At 38.1% G+C, this 19,603-nt stretch overlaps 3 protein-coding genes across 3 annotated transcripts in view; 2 read left to right on the forward strand and 1 right to left on the reverse strand.

Annotated features, from left to right (window-relative positions):
* The window catches only part of LOC135166050 (17S U2 SnRNP complex component HTATSF1), a 40,969-nt gene that overhangs the window by 12,783 nt on the left and 8,583 nt on the right, over positions 1–19,603 (reverse strand). The window contains exons 2-3 of the mRNA XM_064127979.1: positions 17,444–18,412; positions 16,604–16,969 (exon numbers count right to left, since the gene is read on the reverse strand). Coding sequence (XP_063984049.1) covers positions 16,604–16,969; positions 17,444–18,025 — 948 coding nt within the window. The 5' untranslated portion in view covers positions 18,026–18,412. The remainder of the gene's footprint in view (positions 1–16,603; positions 16,970–17,443; positions 18,413–19,603) is intronic.
* LOC135165720 (uncharacterized) lies at positions 2,761–6,480 on the forward strand. Its single transcript, XM_064127291.1, has 6 exons — positions 2,761–3,172; positions 3,265–3,480; positions 4,187–4,360; positions 4,468–4,662; positions 4,906–5,348; positions 5,580–6,480. Exons 1-6 carry the CDS (start codon positions 2,914–2,916, stop codon positions 5,928–5,930), a joined length of 1,638 nt encoding a protein of 545 aa, XP_063983361.1. The 5' UTR covers positions 2,761–2,913; the 3' UTR covers positions 5,931–6,480.
* Positions 9,765–16,621, forward strand: Rgn (regeneration). The gene is made up of 5 exons (XM_064127980.1): positions 9,765–10,108; positions 13,791–14,069; positions 14,785–15,018; positions 15,095–15,311; positions 15,464–16,621. Exons 1-5 carry the CDS (start codon positions 10,045–10,047, stop codon positions 15,702–15,704), a joined length of 1,035 nt encoding a protein of 344 aa, XP_063984050.1. The 5' UTR covers positions 9,765–10,044; the 3' UTR covers positions 15,705–16,621.

Consider the following 19,603-nt stretch of genomic DNA (forward strand, 5'->3'; position numbering starts at 1 on the left):
CGTGTGCGGCAATTTATTATTTTAATATTACTCTTTTACTATTGTAATATGTCTCAGAGTTCATATTCACGGGTTAAAAAATACAGACATTTTCATCAACTGAAGAAAAAAGAATCTGTAAACGTAGAAGGCGCTAAAGAAAAAACTCCGGATTACAGTGAACGCAATAATGCCGATGAGGAAGAGGTTAGTTTGCCAACAGCCAATGAAATAACTATCCGTAGTGGATCTATTGTGGATCAAATTAGTGGAGATGTCGATGTTCGACATCTCGATGATAATGCTAGTGCTTGTGGTGATAGTTGGTCGGGTGGTGATGGTGATTGTGGCTCGTATAAGCATCTTAATGATTGCATCAGTGAATCCAATAGCAGCGTTGGAGACAGGGATGAACCAATTCTTGGGGGCTCAGGTTGTGATGGTGATTCAGATGACATTGACAATGATTTCAACAAAGTATTCACTGACAGCATTGGAGACAAGAATACACAAACTCTGGACAAATTGGAACCGCGGGGAATGGAGCAAAAAATTAATCAATGGGCAGTGAAATTCAGAAGAGCTACAACAGCAGAAGCAATCGATGAATTGTTAGCCATTTTAAGAAGTGAAGGTTACACATCAATACCCAAGACTACACGGCAGCTTTTGCAAACTCCCCATTGCAGACACCTAACAACCATGAGAGGAGTTCATGAGATTCCAGGTGAATTCATTTATTTGGGAATCGCCTCGGGACTCAGAAAAATAATTTCAACTCAAATTTATCGAGAAAACGACATTTCTCTTCTGGTTCATATTGACGGTATGCAGGTATACCGGAATGCTAAGAAGGAAATTTGGCCAATTTCAATAAAAATACAGCATCCAAATTACACTACCAAACCCTTTGCTGCCGCGATTTATTGTGGGGATGGGAAACCATTATCAGCCACAGAATTCATGACTGATTTTGTTGAAGAGGCCAATGAACTCCAAGAAAATGGTTTGCGCATTGATGACAAGGTTTTTGAGGTGAAAATTGTAGCAATAGTGGCTGATTCGCCAGCTCGAGCATTCATTTGCTGCCACAAAGCTCCTGGAGCCTTCTATGCCTGTGGAAGGTGTTTCACCAAGGGCATTACAGTAGGTTGTGGAAGACGAGGAAAACGCATATATCCAGTGACCAATGCAAATTTACGCACTAAAGTATCCTACGAGACGCGAGTTCAACCAGAACATCATTATGAAGGTTCTGTGTCCCCGCTGCTCTCTTTGGATAGATTCGATCTGACAAAACAAGTGCCATTAGATTTAATGCATTTATTCTATTCTGGTAATATGAAATGGCTGCTGGATAAATGGCTAACGAGAAGTTCAGCCCAGAGGATCAAATTAGCTGATGTTCGTCGGCTTGATGGTATTATGAGGTCATTAAAAGCCGATATCCCTATTGAATTTCAAAGGAAAGAATTTGATGTGAATAATATCTCAAGATGGAAAGCATCACAATTCAAGTTTTTCCTTAATTATTGTGGTATCGTCGTGTTACAAGATTTCTTACCGAAACCTTTACGTTGTCATTTCTCATTATTTGTCTTTGCTAGCAGAATTTTAAACAGTAAGGAATTCGTTAAGGATTTGAGTGAATATGCTGGATCTCTGCTAAAAATTTGTTTCGAGACGTTACCTGATGTTTATAATGATGAAGGGGCTCAAGTTCTCAGTTGGCATAGTATCATCCACGTTGCTAATGATGCCCAATACTTTAAAATTCCTCTGAATGAGCTCTCAGCGTTTTGGGGAGAGAGTTACATTGGTTTATTTAAAAAACTCGTTCATTCTTCGATAAAACCACTCACACAAATTATCAACAGACTAACTGAGATGGAGTCTGGAGGAACCATGGTAATTAATCAGAAACACATACTGAGTGATTGGGTTATCGCGAGAAAGCCTACAACGATGATAATTGATGGGGAAATTCATTTAACATCAAATATGATCAACATCAATGGTCTAACCTTGACGACAAGTCATCCAAATAACGTGGTACTCCTAGATATTGAGAAAGTTTTCGTAATTTCACAAATTCTCGTTAAATCAGGAAAATCCAAAATTTGTGATGATCTTACTGGTATATATATTTTCGGACACCAGGAAAGTAGTAGGGAAGAGGCGTTTAGTTATCCAGACTTTTCCAGTCGAGTAGGAATATTCTACATTAAGTCCTGGGCAGCTGAAATGACATGTAAGAAGGCACACAAAATTAAACACAAATGTGCTTTATTAAATGTAACTGGACGACAATACGCCATATCCCTCCTCCACTAGAAAATAACGTAAAAATTGTTCGCATTGTGAAATGCAGTTTTTTTTTGGTAAGAGGGTATATGAATGAGGGTATATGTTTTAGTTGAACTCGTGATTAAAATTGTGGAAGAAACAAACAATTTTATGTTTTAAATCAACAATCGACATGAAAATCCGATCATCGAGGTCGTTAGAAAATTTCAATAGTGGAGTCGTTACATGCAAGTGGGACATAAATCGGTTAGATCTGGCGTCCGTGTACATAACCTTTCATAATTGCTCGTATCATCCGTTTATCGGGCTTTTTGTCTCAAATTCGGATTTCACCAACTAAGTTGACGGTAAATTACAAGAAGTGAGAATTTAATGTGAATTAAATGTGTGTTAAGTGTTTGACAGATATTTGTGATATAATCGTTTTGAAGGAATAGTGGCGCTAAAAAAGAAGCATCAGTGGGGTGATGACAAAAAACCGTTCAAAACACATGGAAATAGAAACGCAATTTTTTCTGTTAAATAATAAGCTATATGCATCATTCTGCAAAGTTATCAGTTTATATGAAACTACTCGAAAACACCAGGTTCAATTGTACGAATCGTGATTTTTTTTCATAACCTAAAATGTCGGAAACCTCACATCCATCTCGCGATCCAAAAAATCTCAGCGAACCATTCGCAGTCATCGAATTTCTCGAGAAAAACGAAAAAGGGCTACCATGCATTGATTTGGTGCCGAAAAAATGGTTTAATAGTGCAGAAGAAGACACCTGTAAATTCCCACCGACAACTGAATATCATCTACTTGACGACTACTTGGAAAAATTGCACTCGCCCAAGGACTCTTGGCAAAGTTATCCATTTTGCTTCATCACCGGAGCAGGTACAAAAATTGAAATGACTCCACTTATAACTTGATGAATTGCTCGATGGGTTCATTTCAATATTAAAGGATCATATGTTGATTGTGTTCAGCTGATTTGGATCAGGGTCGCAGAAGATTAAAAAAGGCCCAAGTAACTCTCAACTGTGAGACAACCGATGGTGAAAATGATCGAAAGGGGGGGAGGTCCGAAACTTCCTCGAAAGCAAAAATTTCAGCAAAACCCTTAACTGCATCAAAGTCTCAACTAAACAACATCTTTAGTACTAAAATCCCGATTCCACCTAGAAATCAAACTCCAAAGTCTGGTAAGTCCTGTTAATATGAAGTAAAAGTCAATTATCAACAATTATAACCACTCTTAACCCCAATTATTCATCCCCAATTTATTCAACTCTCGTATTTAACATCAAAAGACCCATCGTTCCCTAAATTGGGAATTAGATTGACCGAATTTTTGAAATCTTTTACAAAATAAATATTAATTATGTATCTGTGCAGTCATTACATGTGTATTTGTCTCGAAACATCGTTTTAAGAGAGAATCGCATTGAATGATTTTATAAGAAAATTTTTATTATGTTGTGGTCGAAAAATATTAGGTTATTTTTTTTTATTGCAATTCTTTACTCATCAAAAAATTGAGTCGCTAACAGAAATCACTACGTGCGAACAAGATAAAGTGGAAAATTTATGATTTACACTTGATATGATTGTTTATACATAAAAGCATTGGAATGTTGAGGGGACGAGAAACGTTCCATTTTTCCCCACCATCTCTTATGTAGGAAAGCATTATAATTCTGTTGTGAAGAGGTAAATCAAAGTGAACATCTACGGAAAATGGTAAAATTTTGATAGAAACCTTTTTTGTAGGAGCGATAGGTTCTACAAAAAAAATATTTTTTCAAATGCATGCATTCTTTCCCCACTTTGAAATAGCTATAAAAAACAAAGGCTGGAGACAACTTACGTTGTGTTACTACTTCACTACAAACTTGTAAAATTTCGTAGGTATACAAGCAAAACCAAAGACAAGATTTCAAAGCATTTACCAGAGTGGATCTGACTCTGAAGACGAAAATCATGATTGTCTTATAGCTAATCCTGAGGAGATTCGAGCCTCAAAGGCTCAAAATAATTCTGGCTTTTTGCAAATGTCGAGTAAATCGCGATCTGTACCAACAGGTAATAAATCAATTTTGAGGTAATATGGGACTGTAGCACGTAATTCTAAGTTCGTGTTAATTAAATGATCCGGGCAGGGATAAATCATCATTTTCAATAATTTCCAGGTGCATGTTTATCATTTAAACAGCGGTCAAGGAAGAATATTACTTTGCTTAAAGACGTCGAAACTGATGAATCTGAGAGCAATGATTCCTCCGATGGAATTCTGCAGTCACCTACAAAATCGATGGACTCAGCGAGAAATACAAGAAAAGAACTTCATTTGACACCTCCTTCACCACTAGTCCATAACGCTTCAGGTAAAATCGGCTCGGATATTCCATGACCAATCATCGGCCAAGTTCCTCCCGCATGAAAAAATTTATATTTATAAATATTTGAAAATGGTCCAATTTATATTTTGAACATTCTTTACAAAATTCGGAACTTATATAGAATTAGATTATATTATATATTTTTGGTGGGGGCTTGGGTAGTTTTTTTTTCATCTGATGCTGCTACCCATCAATTTATATCGTTTGGTCCTCCTTTAATTTCATAAGGTAACCGAAAAAGGCGTGCATCGTCTACTACACGCGCTGAAGACGGATTGAATTCGATTGTGAGCCCAGGAACTCCAAAAACTTCACGATCAATGATGGTACACCCTGCTAAGATGCCAAAAATGCTGGGACCACAAAACCAGTTGTCATCTAGTCATTATGCTGATAATGAACGTCGAATCCTGAACTCCCTTCGAGATTACTTTGATCAGCAATTAGATGAAAAGCTCGAAAATTTAAGACGCAGGATGGCTTACGATTTAAAGCAGTCTATGAATGAGCTCAAGACCACAATCATTGGCACTAATCTAGCCCCAGCTTCTGGTCCTAGCTTGCTTGAAATACAGAAGCAGATGTCTACGCCACTACCATTTGAAATGGATGATAAGTTCCAGGAATACGAAGCGATATTGACAACGGACCCAAATCTCGTAGAAACACTGGTAATATATCTGAAATTGATCGTTTTTCTTCTTTTTTATGTAAAATCAATAAATTGGGCGGTGACACATGCACTGGGTTCGTTTTCTGGTGATGAAAAAATCTTTCATCACCGGGACTCAAGTCTACGTCACTGGAACGCTTTGGTTATAGAACCAACCCGCTGGCGATGAGCCCAAAGATGTCTTCTCATGTTCATAAATTCAAAAAAATTTCCCTTCTTTTATTTTTAGCGATTATTCATGAGAGTTTTGATAAGCAATAAAAAAGAGATGAAAATATGTGTTTCCACTATCCTATCTGCGGTTCTGAGGAAGACAGTGTCACTGCACTATTCTGGTTACGGAAAGGAAGCTGGCGGAAAGAAAAAGAAAAATTTTTATAACACTACAGTATGCAAAGTGCTGATTGATGTGATAATTGAGGTAATAGGATCCAGCACTGATGAGAAGAAGATAATGTCAGAAGTAAGTACTTGGTTGTCACGTTCTGGCGATCGAGAGGGTGGGGGTAAGGAACGACAACGCGGGTCAAGTCATCATAACGAGAATAATTCAGTTTGTTCCTTTGATACCAATCGATAATACTTCATTTTTCCGGGATAAATGGAATTGTAAAATCACTGTGTTAATATGACTCCATTAATTCATTTTCGTAATTGTATTAGTTGTGATATTCTTGATAAAAGGTACGATTAATAGGAAAAGTTTATATTATCAATATATTTTTATCGCGAGGCGTTTCATTGGGCAGAATATATATTAATATATGAATATTGTTTAGTATTCGGCTGTCATTGAAGTATTAATTATATTTATTATATTTCTCCTGGCGAGGTCGGAAATCCAGAAGATGGAAATAACAATTGGAAAATGTGATGTATCTTAGCATAATAAAGTATTTTCTATGTCATTTCCTCATAAGTTAGATCACGGGAATAAATATCCGTTGTTGGTTCAGGGATTAAATATTATGTCCAAAAGTTTAAAGGGAAAAATAATAAGTGGATTTTTAATTTTTAAGAAAAATTCTAATGAAAGTAATTTCAGCCATTGAGAGCTGTTTTCAGTATTTGGTGATTCAAGTCAAATAATATTTATAAGGTTGAAGTTTCACAATCGGACTGCGTCCATATTCCCCAAAGATTTCAAATTTAAGGGTTGAAATTAATTAGTTATATGTAATCCTATCCAAGACTTTTTTATATTTCTAAGTTTGTTTGAAAGAGTGAATATAATAAGCAATATTATATAGAACTAGCACACAATCAATGCAACTAAATATCATTCTATGTTCCGGAGTTGCAGATGGAGAAGACATTATTGTAAAAAAAGGACGTCTTTCCGAGATGAAAAAATAATTCTTATCAGGATAATTCGTATCAGCAATTGTCTATGGATATAAGAATTAATTCTTATCATCCATAGCGGAATAAATTATCCATAATATTGCTATTATAATGACTGTTTTCATGCTTGAATTGAAGCACGATAATTTATCAATTCTAAACTACTAATTTAAAAAATAACATTGGTGCGTTATTTTGTTGGATATTTTGTTAATACAATCTTCGAATTCTGAAGACTGACTGCTAATATTATTAGATTGTAAGAGAGAGTTTATTAAGACTTAATATGGTATGTCGTATTAAATTTCGGATTCAAATGATCTACGTAGATTATTTATTTTAAAAGCGGATGAAAATAATCCACAAAAGATTTTTCTACAATTTATACCTGCAATCATTTTTTTGAGTTTTCATATTCTGTTCGCGGAAAAATCTCATAGTTGTGATTATCTTTCATGAAAATTGGAGATACAAACACTGCATATCTTTAACTGTTCAACCAAAATCGGATGAAAACATGTACTATGTCGATAGGAGGAAAAAAGTTTTTGATTGGCTGAGTTTTTTTGTCAATAGATTTAATAAATTTAAATATAAGTTTTGTCACATAATAAAACTGTTTTCTGTATAATGTTGAAGGTAATAAATACATGTCTGCTTATCAGATATACCGTTCATATATTTATTGGTGATTCTGAACCCAATACAGGCAACGGTTGGAGCCTGGCCACAGCTCTGGTCGTAAATCTGGGCCAATTTCGGGCCGAATGGTCAGCCCAGAATGCGGCCAAAGTTCGGCAATAGGTCTGGGCCAATTTCGGGCCGAATGGTAAGCCCAGAGTGCGGCCAAAGTTCGGCAACAGGCCTGGGCCAATTTCGGGCCGAATGGTAAGCCCAGAGTGCGGCCAAAGTACGGCGACCGAAGTCTGGCCAAAGTTCGGTCCCAGGCCTGGCCCCGTGTTATCATCCCAGGGTCTAGCCAAGTTCGGCGCGAGTTTGGCTGGAGCCCGGGTGCCGAGCTACGGCAGCTCGGCGGCCGTGCTTGTACCAAGGTTGGCCCATTCGTTTTTTCCTACCTGGGAACGGCGAGACAAGCTTTCGCCTGAGGACTTTATCCTAGTACGTATTTTCATCGATTGAGACGTGTATGATTAAATCAATTAACGAGTTGAGAGTGATCGTAAATCTCAGTGGATAGATGAATGTCATTCAACAAATTAATACGCGAAAGGAGGACGCAATGGCTCGATGGTATAATGACATAACGATTATTGATTGAAAAGCAATAACCGAGGGGGTACCTGGCTCGACCTGAGATATTGAAAAATCAAGTGTAGAGAATGTCCTGGAGGGATCCATCTAATTAATAATTAATTTTTCTTAATGTCAACATAAACATTGATATTTACACAAGACTCTAATGGAAAAAAAATTGAAGTTAAAATTGGCCTACGATAATTGCTCACCACCTCCATCACTCGCATCCGAATCCCTCCCGTAAATTGTTTATCGCTCCCCCCCATCTTCACGCCACCTATTTCCGAATAAATCCATGAAATCCGAGAACACGATGAAACCCAGCAACAGGTGAACGTCAGAAGGCCTCACACGGCACCGAATGAAATTCACGGAATGAATCTGCATGCAAAAGCCAATAAAACCAATAAAATTTTCTCACAATCAACCAACTGAAGCTCCCGAAAATACCCTACCCCGGAAGTCCCGTAAACAATTCACCAGTTTAAACATTGAAAAACGCGAGCCAACGCTCGACCAACCGATACCCACCCGTTCGCTATTAACTTACTTTATCGTTCCCGCGGGTCATTATACTTTACACAAACCTACGAGTGGTTATCTAGCTCACGTGACTGTATAATAGTTTAAAAGTGTTCAGTTGGACAGTTTCAGCGACACCAACTCATGGTGAAGGATCGACGTTGATGCATCCAATTGGCACCTGGCCACTTGACAATACCAAGAGTTATATTCTTGAAAGTGGGTTTACACGGAGACAGACATCATTCGAACATAACGTCATACTCAATCAGAGGGACCTCAATGGGCCCAGATTTCTTTTATTTTGAGAAAAATCAATTTATGCCCCTGTTCCCATTCATTCCTCGGCCTTCAAAAATTAAAAGTCTCACCAGGGCCCCTTTACAAATTAATTAAACGACTCTTAAACCCATCAGGGTCTCATTGTCATAATTTTATAATTGAAAACATGTATTTTGTCTTCCCATGAAATTTCCTCAGTGAAATTTTCAAGTGGGACAAGTCCAGACAATTTCTCTCAATGGCAGACAAATTGCCAAGTCCTTGACGCACCATTTTTTCCCTCCACTCTCTCATTCTCATCATCCTCATTCTCTGCATAAGCTTTTTGACGGCACATGTGATACGAGACGGCAGATATTATCTCTCGGCATGATATGGACAAGAGTAAAATGAGGTGGAGGATAAAAATGTGAGCGGCAAAAAAAAAAAGGAAGAAGGTAAACAGCGTCACTCAGAGTCAGTGGAGGCGTCAGGGTAAGTATATGAATTATATATGCACTCATGAGATATACATATCAGGAGAGTCCTATCGTACTCATACGTAATTGTCAGCATTTTTTCGGGTATCAAGGTCAACGATATCTCTCTCATTGAAATACTGGGGACTAATTGCATGTTTTAAACAATTTTCTTAAATTAATAAAATTGACATTGACTGGAAGCAGACTGGTCTCTCCCCGGAATTCGTGAGAAGGTAATACAACTGAAATCCCTTGTTTCATTCAAGATTAACAGGTCCTCCGCAGGACCCAAGTGCCACGAAGACTCCCCCTGCCACCCGACTCGGTCACTCGGTGTCATTGACCCCCATAAAAAAATCCCCCCATCAGCCAAACAGAAGTGCAAATGATCAGGCTGAATATCTAACGAGCCAGTGCAAACACAGGGGGTTGCACTGACGTCAGACAATCAACGGATCGTAGGCACGAGATTCCGCAAGGAAACAGTAACAGCGTACTACCAGGGGATGGGCCGATGGGATCGGGCGCGAAAGCCGACGTGTAGTGCGCCGGCAACAGCAACCGCGGGGGATCGCCAGACACAGCCTCAGTTAGTCGTGAACCGGCCGAGTAGAACGTACCTTGTCCAATCAATCCCGCGAATCGATGACATTGATTAGATAGGGATAACAAAATTGACCGAATAGTAAAAAATGGTCTGAATCACTGGCGATAAAGTTACGAAATAAAGATTAAAATTTCAAACGTTATCATTTTGATGTGGTGTTACCATGTGGAGATCGACAAGTTGCGATTTTGGTGAATAAATATATTGGATTTGTGATTTTTATGACAGAAAACTTGGAAATTATCACAATGTGGAGTTTAGTGATTATTCTGCTGTGTGCAACAGGTAAGAATTTCCTGTTTTCCAAGAAATACAGATCAATTATTTGTATTTTAATTTGTGTCAAGGGACAGCTGAATTTTAATAGTAAATTTCACGAAATTAACTTCTATTCAAGTAGGCCCAAGTGTTGAAGAAAAATGAATTGTCAATCAACTAAATTATCCGTTAGGCACTCGACGCAATTTATTTATAAAATGATAACCATTGAAAGTTCTTAAAACCCTGGATTTATAGTGTCGAAATGGCTGGAAATATCGGTGGGATTATGACGTGATAAAATTTTCCAAAAAGTGGACCGGAAGTGACACATCCACACAAACTTCAACTAATCTCATTATCTGAGCATCACCTTGATGAGAAAATCAATGATACCCGTGAATTATTCAGTGAAATTTCGTGAAGATAACAAAACTGCAAACGCGTAAATTCCTGCTATTAACATTGATTGACTATTCTCTACCACCTCCCTCTACTGTCATAAATAACTGATAACACTATTTTTCCTCTCGCAACGCAGTCGCAAAAATGTACTAAAGTCTTTCGCGATAAAACAAATGAGAAAACGTAAATTTCCCTCAAATCAATTGCAATTTCGTGATAGAATTCCTCCCACCCATTACCCACCACCGCAGAACTACGATTTGGAATTCTATTTCGAAACTCGAGTGCATGTGATTCCCCTCAATCAGGCGGAAGTGATTTTTCCACTCCTTATCAGCCTAAGCCGGGGGATGTTGAGTGTAGACACGGGATTTAGGTTTAATAATAAACCGGGATATCGCACCAACCGCGTCGTACAAGGGCTTATGCCATGTTAATACGAATACCAGTGGGTCTGATGCACAAGCGAATCAAGTGGGTGGTACGATCTGTTAATCCTATCTCCGGGAAACTAGTTCTTTTAATTGACAATTAATAGCCGTGAAATAAGTCGGCTATTTTTTACAATAAAAGGACGAGTTTTATGCTGATTGGACTCTCAATCATTCTGATAGATTAATGAGAGGGAATTTCAATAGGCGGTTAAATTACAACTGATTGGTGAAAGAATTTCTTGCAGTTATCTCGGTGACCTGTAAAATCAACGCATTCATGAACGTCGCTTCATCTGGCAATAAATTCCGACGTAACAAATTATATCAATTGTTGATGAAGCAATTTGCATTCGTTCGTTGGCGTCATTGATCTTCTGACAGGGGGAGGAGGGGGAGCAGAATTTTTAAGGACGTGAAAACCGAATGGACGTCCCATTTTTGTTTTTTTACGATAAACAACGTGCGGCATTTTTGTTTGGATTTTCGACTGGCTGAATTGACGAACATTCAGTCTTAATTGATCATTAGTGCGCTTATCCAAACAAATCGCCTAGGAAGTCCACAGAAGATGTCATAACAAGCGGATCGTGATCAAGTGCATTGAAAACGAATGAAAAAAAATGACCTAATAACCGATTACTAAATAACAATTTTCAATAATATGTCAATTGCTGATAATTAACGTTGGCACTGATTAGCACAAGTTGATAACAAAATTGTAATGCTTAAAAATTTAATTGGCTTGTTATTTTGTTTTTATCGAAACTGAAATTGATTTTGAAATTTTATACTCTGCTAATGCTGGCTTTTATGGATTGAAATACAGCTCTAAAATACATTTCCATAAACAACTAGGCGTATTCAAATACCAGATCATAAAACTATTTAAACAGAGACGCGTTTACACTGTGTTTATGCGTCGTGGGGACCGAATAACTAGTGGATAATTAAAACTGCGTCTTGAGACAAATTATTATTCAGGAATTTTGGGCATTCAATGTTCATCTGATGAATGATTTGACTGTGCAATTTCAATGCTGAATTTCGATTTTTTCTGTTCTCAAACCATAAAAAGTCGCATTAAGGCACTCAATTTTACTCTCCCCTAACCATCGTTCCCAGAATCTCCATTAAAATATGACAACGTGACCAGCGAACGTATGCAGACAATCCCATTACGATTTACAGTGCCAATCAGCATAACTCCCCCTAAAATTTGCATTGAATACAGCTCCAGCGAATTCCCCGAGTGTAGCCCAACTGCATCTTGACCAAATTTATTGTGCCCATTTCTATTTACGTTTTTGTTTACCATTTTATCGTATTCTATTAAACTTTTGAAACAGTTGGATGTAATAAGTGCAGTCGGGCTAGTATGTGGCCTCGTAAATAACTATTTGAGATAGACAGAAGCTTCACTGATAAATACCAGAAACCATTAACCCACCGGTCTTTACTACTGGGAGTCATTTTGCTGGGAGTGTACTGTGTGAAATAAGTCATATATTTTTGTTAGATACTCGAAGTGGGTGGAAAAACTCTGGAATAAAGCCAAACGTAACCACACTGATATGTATAATATACAATTTTCTCTGTCCCTCCAAACATATTAATTTTTATAATTCCAAATTAAAAAAAAAATTTAACTCTCATCGAGTGCAGTCACGAATTTAAATTTTATTTAAGGACCTGAGAAATAAAGTCGACTGAATTGATATAAATTCTATCCAATCCACTTCACGTTTCACTCTAAAAAGTTATTTTGAGCAGCTTTGAATGACAAATCCCTCGCGCGAAATTGATAGGTCTTCTTATCCGTGAATCCGTCAGTAACTGGTAAGACAAATAAATTTTATCCAATATTGTGTAATTTTTTTCACTCAAGGGAACTTTCCTTCACTCTAATCCAAAAACTTTTAACTCTTCCCAGGCAAATTTCACGCCAATCCCACAAAAAAAATCGTTCAATCCCAGGACTTTTAAAAATACAGCCGAAAAGCTTTTAATCAACTGAAATTAATTCCGGAGTTGCCAAAAAAATATTCACCACTAGTACTTCGCATTCACCGATGAAAAAATCGTATTTCCAATCGCATTGCATTTCCAAATTAAAAAAACATTGATCAACGGGTCCACTCAGTCTCCCCCCACAAATTTCCGTACTAATCCCTTAATCCGATAAAATAAAAGCCTCCGGCTGTATCTAGACACAAGCCAGTGACAAATAAAATTATTGGCAATTCAGCCGATAGCTATTGTAAATCATGACATGGTAAAAGCAAACGAGACACAGGGGGTGGACAAATCCAAAGCAATTGGAAGCTCCAGTGACACATATGGGTCACGTTTCGTTATTACTCCTCCGTCAATACAATTGAGTTTGACAATCGAATGTCCAGTAACTCGAGATTCCTTCATTTTTCTGGGGCCCAAAACTCGGGCTGGCCAGCTGCCTGTTATTAAGGCATTCAGTGAAAAGTATTAGGGAGAAAATACTCGAAAACTATCGATTCAATTTCTCCCCGCGTGCATCGATGAATAATGCGTGCATTGCATAATTCAATGCTTCAAAAAAGGTTCAAGGCCGTGATACGAAAATGCACTGATCTATAACCAGTGCATGGCGTGGAATTATTATTATGACTAAAATACACTCGTATGAATTTCCGCATGTAAATGCTGACTCTGAGAAGTTGTAAAACCGAAGTGAGACACGTATTGAAATTTTTAATAGACATACCATGCGCTTTCTCTTGAAACATCGAGTGAATAATTTTACTCTAGATTAATTCGATAAACCCAAAGAGCTTTTCGTGAAGAAAATTTAATTTTCATTAAATTAATCCCTCAATCCGTTTGATATGTTGAAGGTCTCTCAGCCGGAATCCTAGTGGAAGCTCAGCCAAACAGTATAAATTTACCCTCGGGTAACCACGAAAAAAACGATAAAGATTTCACCGGAATACGTAGATTTGCATGCCCCGTTGGATTCTTCAGACTCAAGAGAAATTGTTACTACCTGAGTGCTGGAGTAGCCCCATGGAGGGACGCTTACTTCCACTGTAAAGACAGAAACTCAACATTGGCAGAACTCGATAAGAACGGAAAGGATCGAATACTACGAAAGTATCTCATGGGCGAACAATTCAGTAAGTAGATCTCATTGTTCAACAAAAAGAATTAAAATCCCTGGACTTGTGCAAATAGCTGAATCTCTGCCCCCAGCAAGCGCTCTCCAATATTGCATTATTCTTCACCAACTTTTCATCCCAAAGTTCATTAACTCGCACTGAAAAGACACTTTAAATCCGCTTGACTGTTTTTTCCATTTCAAAATGGTATTTCCGAGTTTCTGAATTGCGAAATAAATATGCTAATTCAAGATATTAGATTTTACGAGGAAGATTATCGCGTCGAGGTGACGCAAATGGCATTCCCTATTTTTCAAATTTTATGCAGTTCATTGCGATGGAATTTATAATTTACGAGTGGAGTTGTAGTGAGGAATGGAAATGCGTCGAATAACATCTTCACTTCATAATCATCGAATTTTCATGAAGTCGCAAGATTCATTAATAACTGTGACTTCCTGCTGGAGCTTTAAATATTCCAGGATTAATAAACCCCTAGGAAATTCCAAGCTCAAAGAAATTATGAGAATAATATCACAGCAAAAGTTTAATGCAACAAAAAATCCAGAAGAATATATCTCCGTAAAAATTTTCACGTCGTTCAGGAAAATTTTTATATCCAATAAACCAACGAACCTCGACCGAATTTTCATTTTCCTTTCACCCTCTCCCTTATTCCTTTACAACGCACCATACGAGGATTAATTACACATAGTAAAATATCTTGTTACAGCGAGACTGGAGAGGTGGATAGGCGGGTTGTATAATTGGAACCAAAAGGTCTGGCAGTGGGGTGCGACGGGTGAAAATATAAAATTTCAGAACTTCGCTGGTGCGCTTAGTAAAAATTCATCGCAATACGCGTGGTACTGCATAGTTCTAAATCCATCGGCCAAATACAAATGGACACCGCGAAGTTGTGTTGAAAAAAAGCACTACATCTGCCAGGTTCCCGCTGGACGAATAGGTAACGAGAAATTCTCGTGTTGAATCGCAAACGCATGTAAAAGGGTAATTAATAATGAATGAATGAGAATTTGCAGGACGGAGGAGGAAGAAGACTGTTCCAACGGAGGTGGGGCCCCAGAACCAGAGATTGAGACCGAGGAAAAAGGGGAAGAAGAGGAGGAAAGAGAAAAAAAATAACTTGAGGGAGCATAGGAGGGGACGAGTGGGAACTGCGTGGAACAAGGATTGGGTCGACAATGACAATCAGGAGTGGGCACACGGAGTTAAACTCGGGTCAAGGCCGCTGACTGAGTGAGTACAGATTAAATGCGAAATGAGGGGATTTATGGCGTTCGTCAATTATAATTTAAATCAGTCGGCTTGATTTCTTTTGTGTTCTTGTCAGCGGAGATCTATCGAGTGAGAGAACATAACGTAAATAATGATTTTTTTTTTCTATCTAGTATCAAGTCATCACCGGAAATACGAGCAAACAGAACTCGTCATCGAAATAATCGCAACAGGGTTCACGATAGACCGCCCCGAATAACGCAGATAAACCCGCAAGGACACGAATATGGGGCATTTCTAGGGGATGGCCCAGCTGGCGGACGCCCCAAGGCACTGTCAGACGAAAAAACACTCTCTCACTATCACGCAAAGATCAACGATTTGTCCCTTGAGGAAGTGCTTCTAAAAACTTGAGTAACTCCATGTCCCATTGGTCCAGAGGGAGGAAAATGCACTTAAAAAACTTCCATCGTTATTCTCTATTCTCTTCTAGATGAGTGTTCAAGAACTCTCTGTGCGAAGATTAAAACCAACAGATAAAAAAATTACCACTTCGCTGCTCTCTTTCAATGTAACTATTTCTCCCGAGTGCGCGATATATTTTTTTTTTCTAGCTTAAACTGTATTTTTGTATTGCAAAACGAAGTCTTAGTTATTAATTTTCTCGAATTTCATTAATATTATTATTTAACTAAGGAAATGAACGTGTTTTTAACGAAAAAATATTACAATCTGTGGATTGAAATTTCAAGACAAGAGTAATAACATCGATGAAGGATTTACGATCACATGTGTTGAAAGACAAATGTTTGCTAGCTATCTATCTCGATTCCGTTGAATAATCGAGTATCATGGGGCTATATTTTCCCCACCGCCCTTGGAATGTCGTAAATTCCTCAAATGTCTGAGAATTTCAAACTGTGAATTATTCGCTGGAATATTTCCTTGTCACCTGTATTTTTGTATTACCAAGTCTTACTCTAATTTAATTAGCTTAGGGATTTTTAATGCTAGTACTCGTCAACGTAGTTCCTAGTGGTCTTTTAGTTGAACGGGAGAAGATTTAGAAATTATTGTATTAGACGTCCAATTAATTTATTCAGTCAGATGCGCGGAAATTGCAAACTCCTAAATTTCACGTCAGAAATAAAAACCTTTCAACTATAAATCCTCAGGAAATTATCTGCAAATCTCCTGAGTCTAGAACGAGGAACGCTTTGCCTGTACATATTGTTGAAACCTACTCCAACGTCAATGTCAATGTAATGTTTATCGCATGTAGAAACGACAATGTAAAATTAAATTAAACTCACCTTGATGTACGTGCACAATGCATCTCCCTTTGGATTACCCTCGGCATCCCGGTACATTTTAATTTTATCCTTATTCTTGTCGTCTCTGGCAACAAGACCACATTTACCAACGAGTTCAATCAGTTCATCCATCGTAATATCGAGCGGTAACCCAGATATGTAGATTGCCGTATTGTGCGCCTCGTCCACCTCGAACCAAGTCGGTGGTTCAGCGGCTTTTCTCTTGGCTTCGATCTTTTTCAATTCCTTTTCAGCTTCTTTTTTCGATTTCTCATCGGGTTTCGCCACCGGGAGAGAGGGAGGATGAGCGTTTGGATCGGTGAAACCGTAGCTCATCTGGTACCTAGCCATGAAATCATCATCGATCTGAAAAATAAAACGGGAGAAATTGAGAGATTTTTTAACTAGAAGTTCAATAGAAATCCATTACAGCTTTCATTATTTTCCCATGAAATTCTTTCTGATGTGGACCAATGAACTCATCGAAGAAGGAAACTCTCTGATAACTCTTCACACTCCTGAATTTATAAGGAGAAAACTTTTGAGAACGAAAAAGTTGTCCTCCCCGCATTCTCTACAAATATCCCGACAAAGACCTCCAGAGAGAGCAGTTTTTAAAATTCTTTTTCGGTTCTTCAATGAGCCCATTGTGAGCTGCGAGACCATTCTTTTGGGCTTTTAAGAAATTCAAAGACACTTCACAATAGAATTTGTATGATGTACATGTACACTGCATGATGTACATTGAACAAATTCAATTGAAAAGTCTGATGTAGGAATTTTTTTTATTCTGTTAACGAAAAAACATATTGTTACTCAACAAAAATAAATTCTCCTCACCTTTGGGAACCAGGCATTCTTCTCTCGATCCCACATGTAGACTGACCCATCACTGGGGTCAGTATAGGTGTGAGTATCGTCCTCAAATCCATAGACACCCCCAGGAGTAGCGGTCTCCGGTCCAGCTCCCTCCTTCTCCTTGGCAACCCACTCTTTCTTGTCTTGATCGAATTTATAAGTGACATTGGACGTTTTGTCAGTGTAAACATAATTTTTCCCATCGAATTCGTAATTCTGCATGGGGTTCTCCGCCCCCTCAGCCTCCCTGGGGACCCAGGAATTCTTTTCCTTGTCCCAGATTAATTTCCTCCCCGTTCCTGGCTCTGTATAAATGCACAAATCCCCTTCGTAGGTCAAGTACTGGGAGTAGTCACTAGAAGAAGGATCAACCCCCGATTTCGAGGCTGGGGGGTTCGACTCTTCTTCCTCGTCGGTATCAAACTCCTCGACGTCACCCTCCGAGGGCTTAAGCTCTGATTTCTGGGGCTTTTCCAGAGGTTTTACGTCTTGTGATACACCGGGGACACTTTTTTCTGTGGCACTTGCCATCAAGTCTTCGGAATCACTACTTTTATCACTCATTTTCTTCACTTTTTATTTATCAGTTCAGATCTGATGAACTTTCCGTTGAATTTTCATTCAGACACTTTTTTGTTAATAATTAATGGAACTGTTCTAGATTAAACTATAAATTTCTGTCAAAATATTCACAATAATCGAGGAGACCGATTTTTCAATTCACAAAACAACAGTGAAATAATTATTGGTTGAGTCACTTTCACGTTTGGTTATTAAATTCCTCTTCATGAACAACAAAATAGCACTAATCACAGTGCTCACATCATCGAGGTGATTGTAACACCATTATTGTCAATAATCAATGTCCTTGTAGTAATTTAATTACCTGTTATAAACACAGGCACGACGTTGTAGGCCATAACCTCAAAATCCACGAGTTTCCCCTGTAGCCTTCCTCAAAACCAAGACAAGATTGATTTTTTATTGCACCGGGCAGACAAATACTAATAGTCACTCAATTATCGATTGAATCCACACAATATCAACTGAATAATGTTGTAAGAATGGGAAAAGTGGAGAAAGCATCAGAACAATGCAATCGCAACGCGGGAGTAAACAACTGCGTCGCGGTGGCGCGGCGCAACACCAGCGCGGGAGGGCGCCATGTGAGTGACACGTTTGAATTTGAATCCGGGGGATATTGGCGTGTTCAGTGGCTATTTTGTTATTGAAATAGACATTCGAGTATAAATGGTAGAAAATTGTAGAATATTCTGGCATATTGTCAAAGCGCAATAGAAGTGAAATCAATGGAAAAGTTCAAATAAATTTTTACAGAATACCAGACGAATTTGAGACAATAAATATTGAAACTTTTAACTATATCTAATAACTGATTCATCGGGAATTAATCTCTAATTGAAATTAAGTGAACAATGAGTCAATATGGGTATAAATTGTTCACCAATATTTTTTTATGTTGAACATTTAGGAATATTTATTTTTTTGCGCCACTGGGATGTGAAAATTCAATTTAGAAATATTAATCGAATCGTTTCAGGGGTCATGAGGGGCTTTGTTGTTCGGTGAATAATATAATATAATATTTCAGCTCGTTGGAGAGAAGGAAAATTGTCGACTAGAACCCTCCCGAGGGGGCTTCCCTCCCAAATGATTTTATCTGGGTTATCTTGACCCGGGGGTGAATGTCCAAATTTATCATCTTTTATGAAAATGGAGTTATTTAAGCTCCTTGAAACCAGATATTTCCCCGGCTGCCCAGGACGCCAATTTAACCCCCTTCATTCCTCTTATTTCCGGAAAATAATGACTTTAAAAATAACTTTCATTCAAATTCTAGTACCTCCTTTGTTTTGACTACTTATTGAGCTCTAAACGATACTATTATTAACCGTTGTTCTCATTTATTTTCGTAGTTATTCTTTATATCCATTAATAAGTATTTCAATTAACAAACAATGAACTTCAAACAGTTAAAAAAATTGTGCTTCGATCTCCTAGCCCCACAGAGGTCCAAGGCCAAGTCAATAATTTCCTTGAACAAAGTGAACCCATAACTGTCATCCGCCAATATCCCCCGATCCACCCCCAATCCCTAATTAATCCGAGTAAACTCATTAG

The sequence above is a fragment of the Diachasmimorpha longicaudata genome, chromosome 9 (genome assembly GCF_034640455.1).
Source record: "Diachasmimorpha longicaudata isolate KC_UGA_2023 chromosome 9, iyDiaLong2, whole genome shotgun sequence".
Classification (NCBI taxonomy): Eukaryota; Metazoa; Arthropoda; class Insecta; order Hymenoptera; family Braconidae; genus Diachasmimorpha; species Diachasmimorpha longicaudata.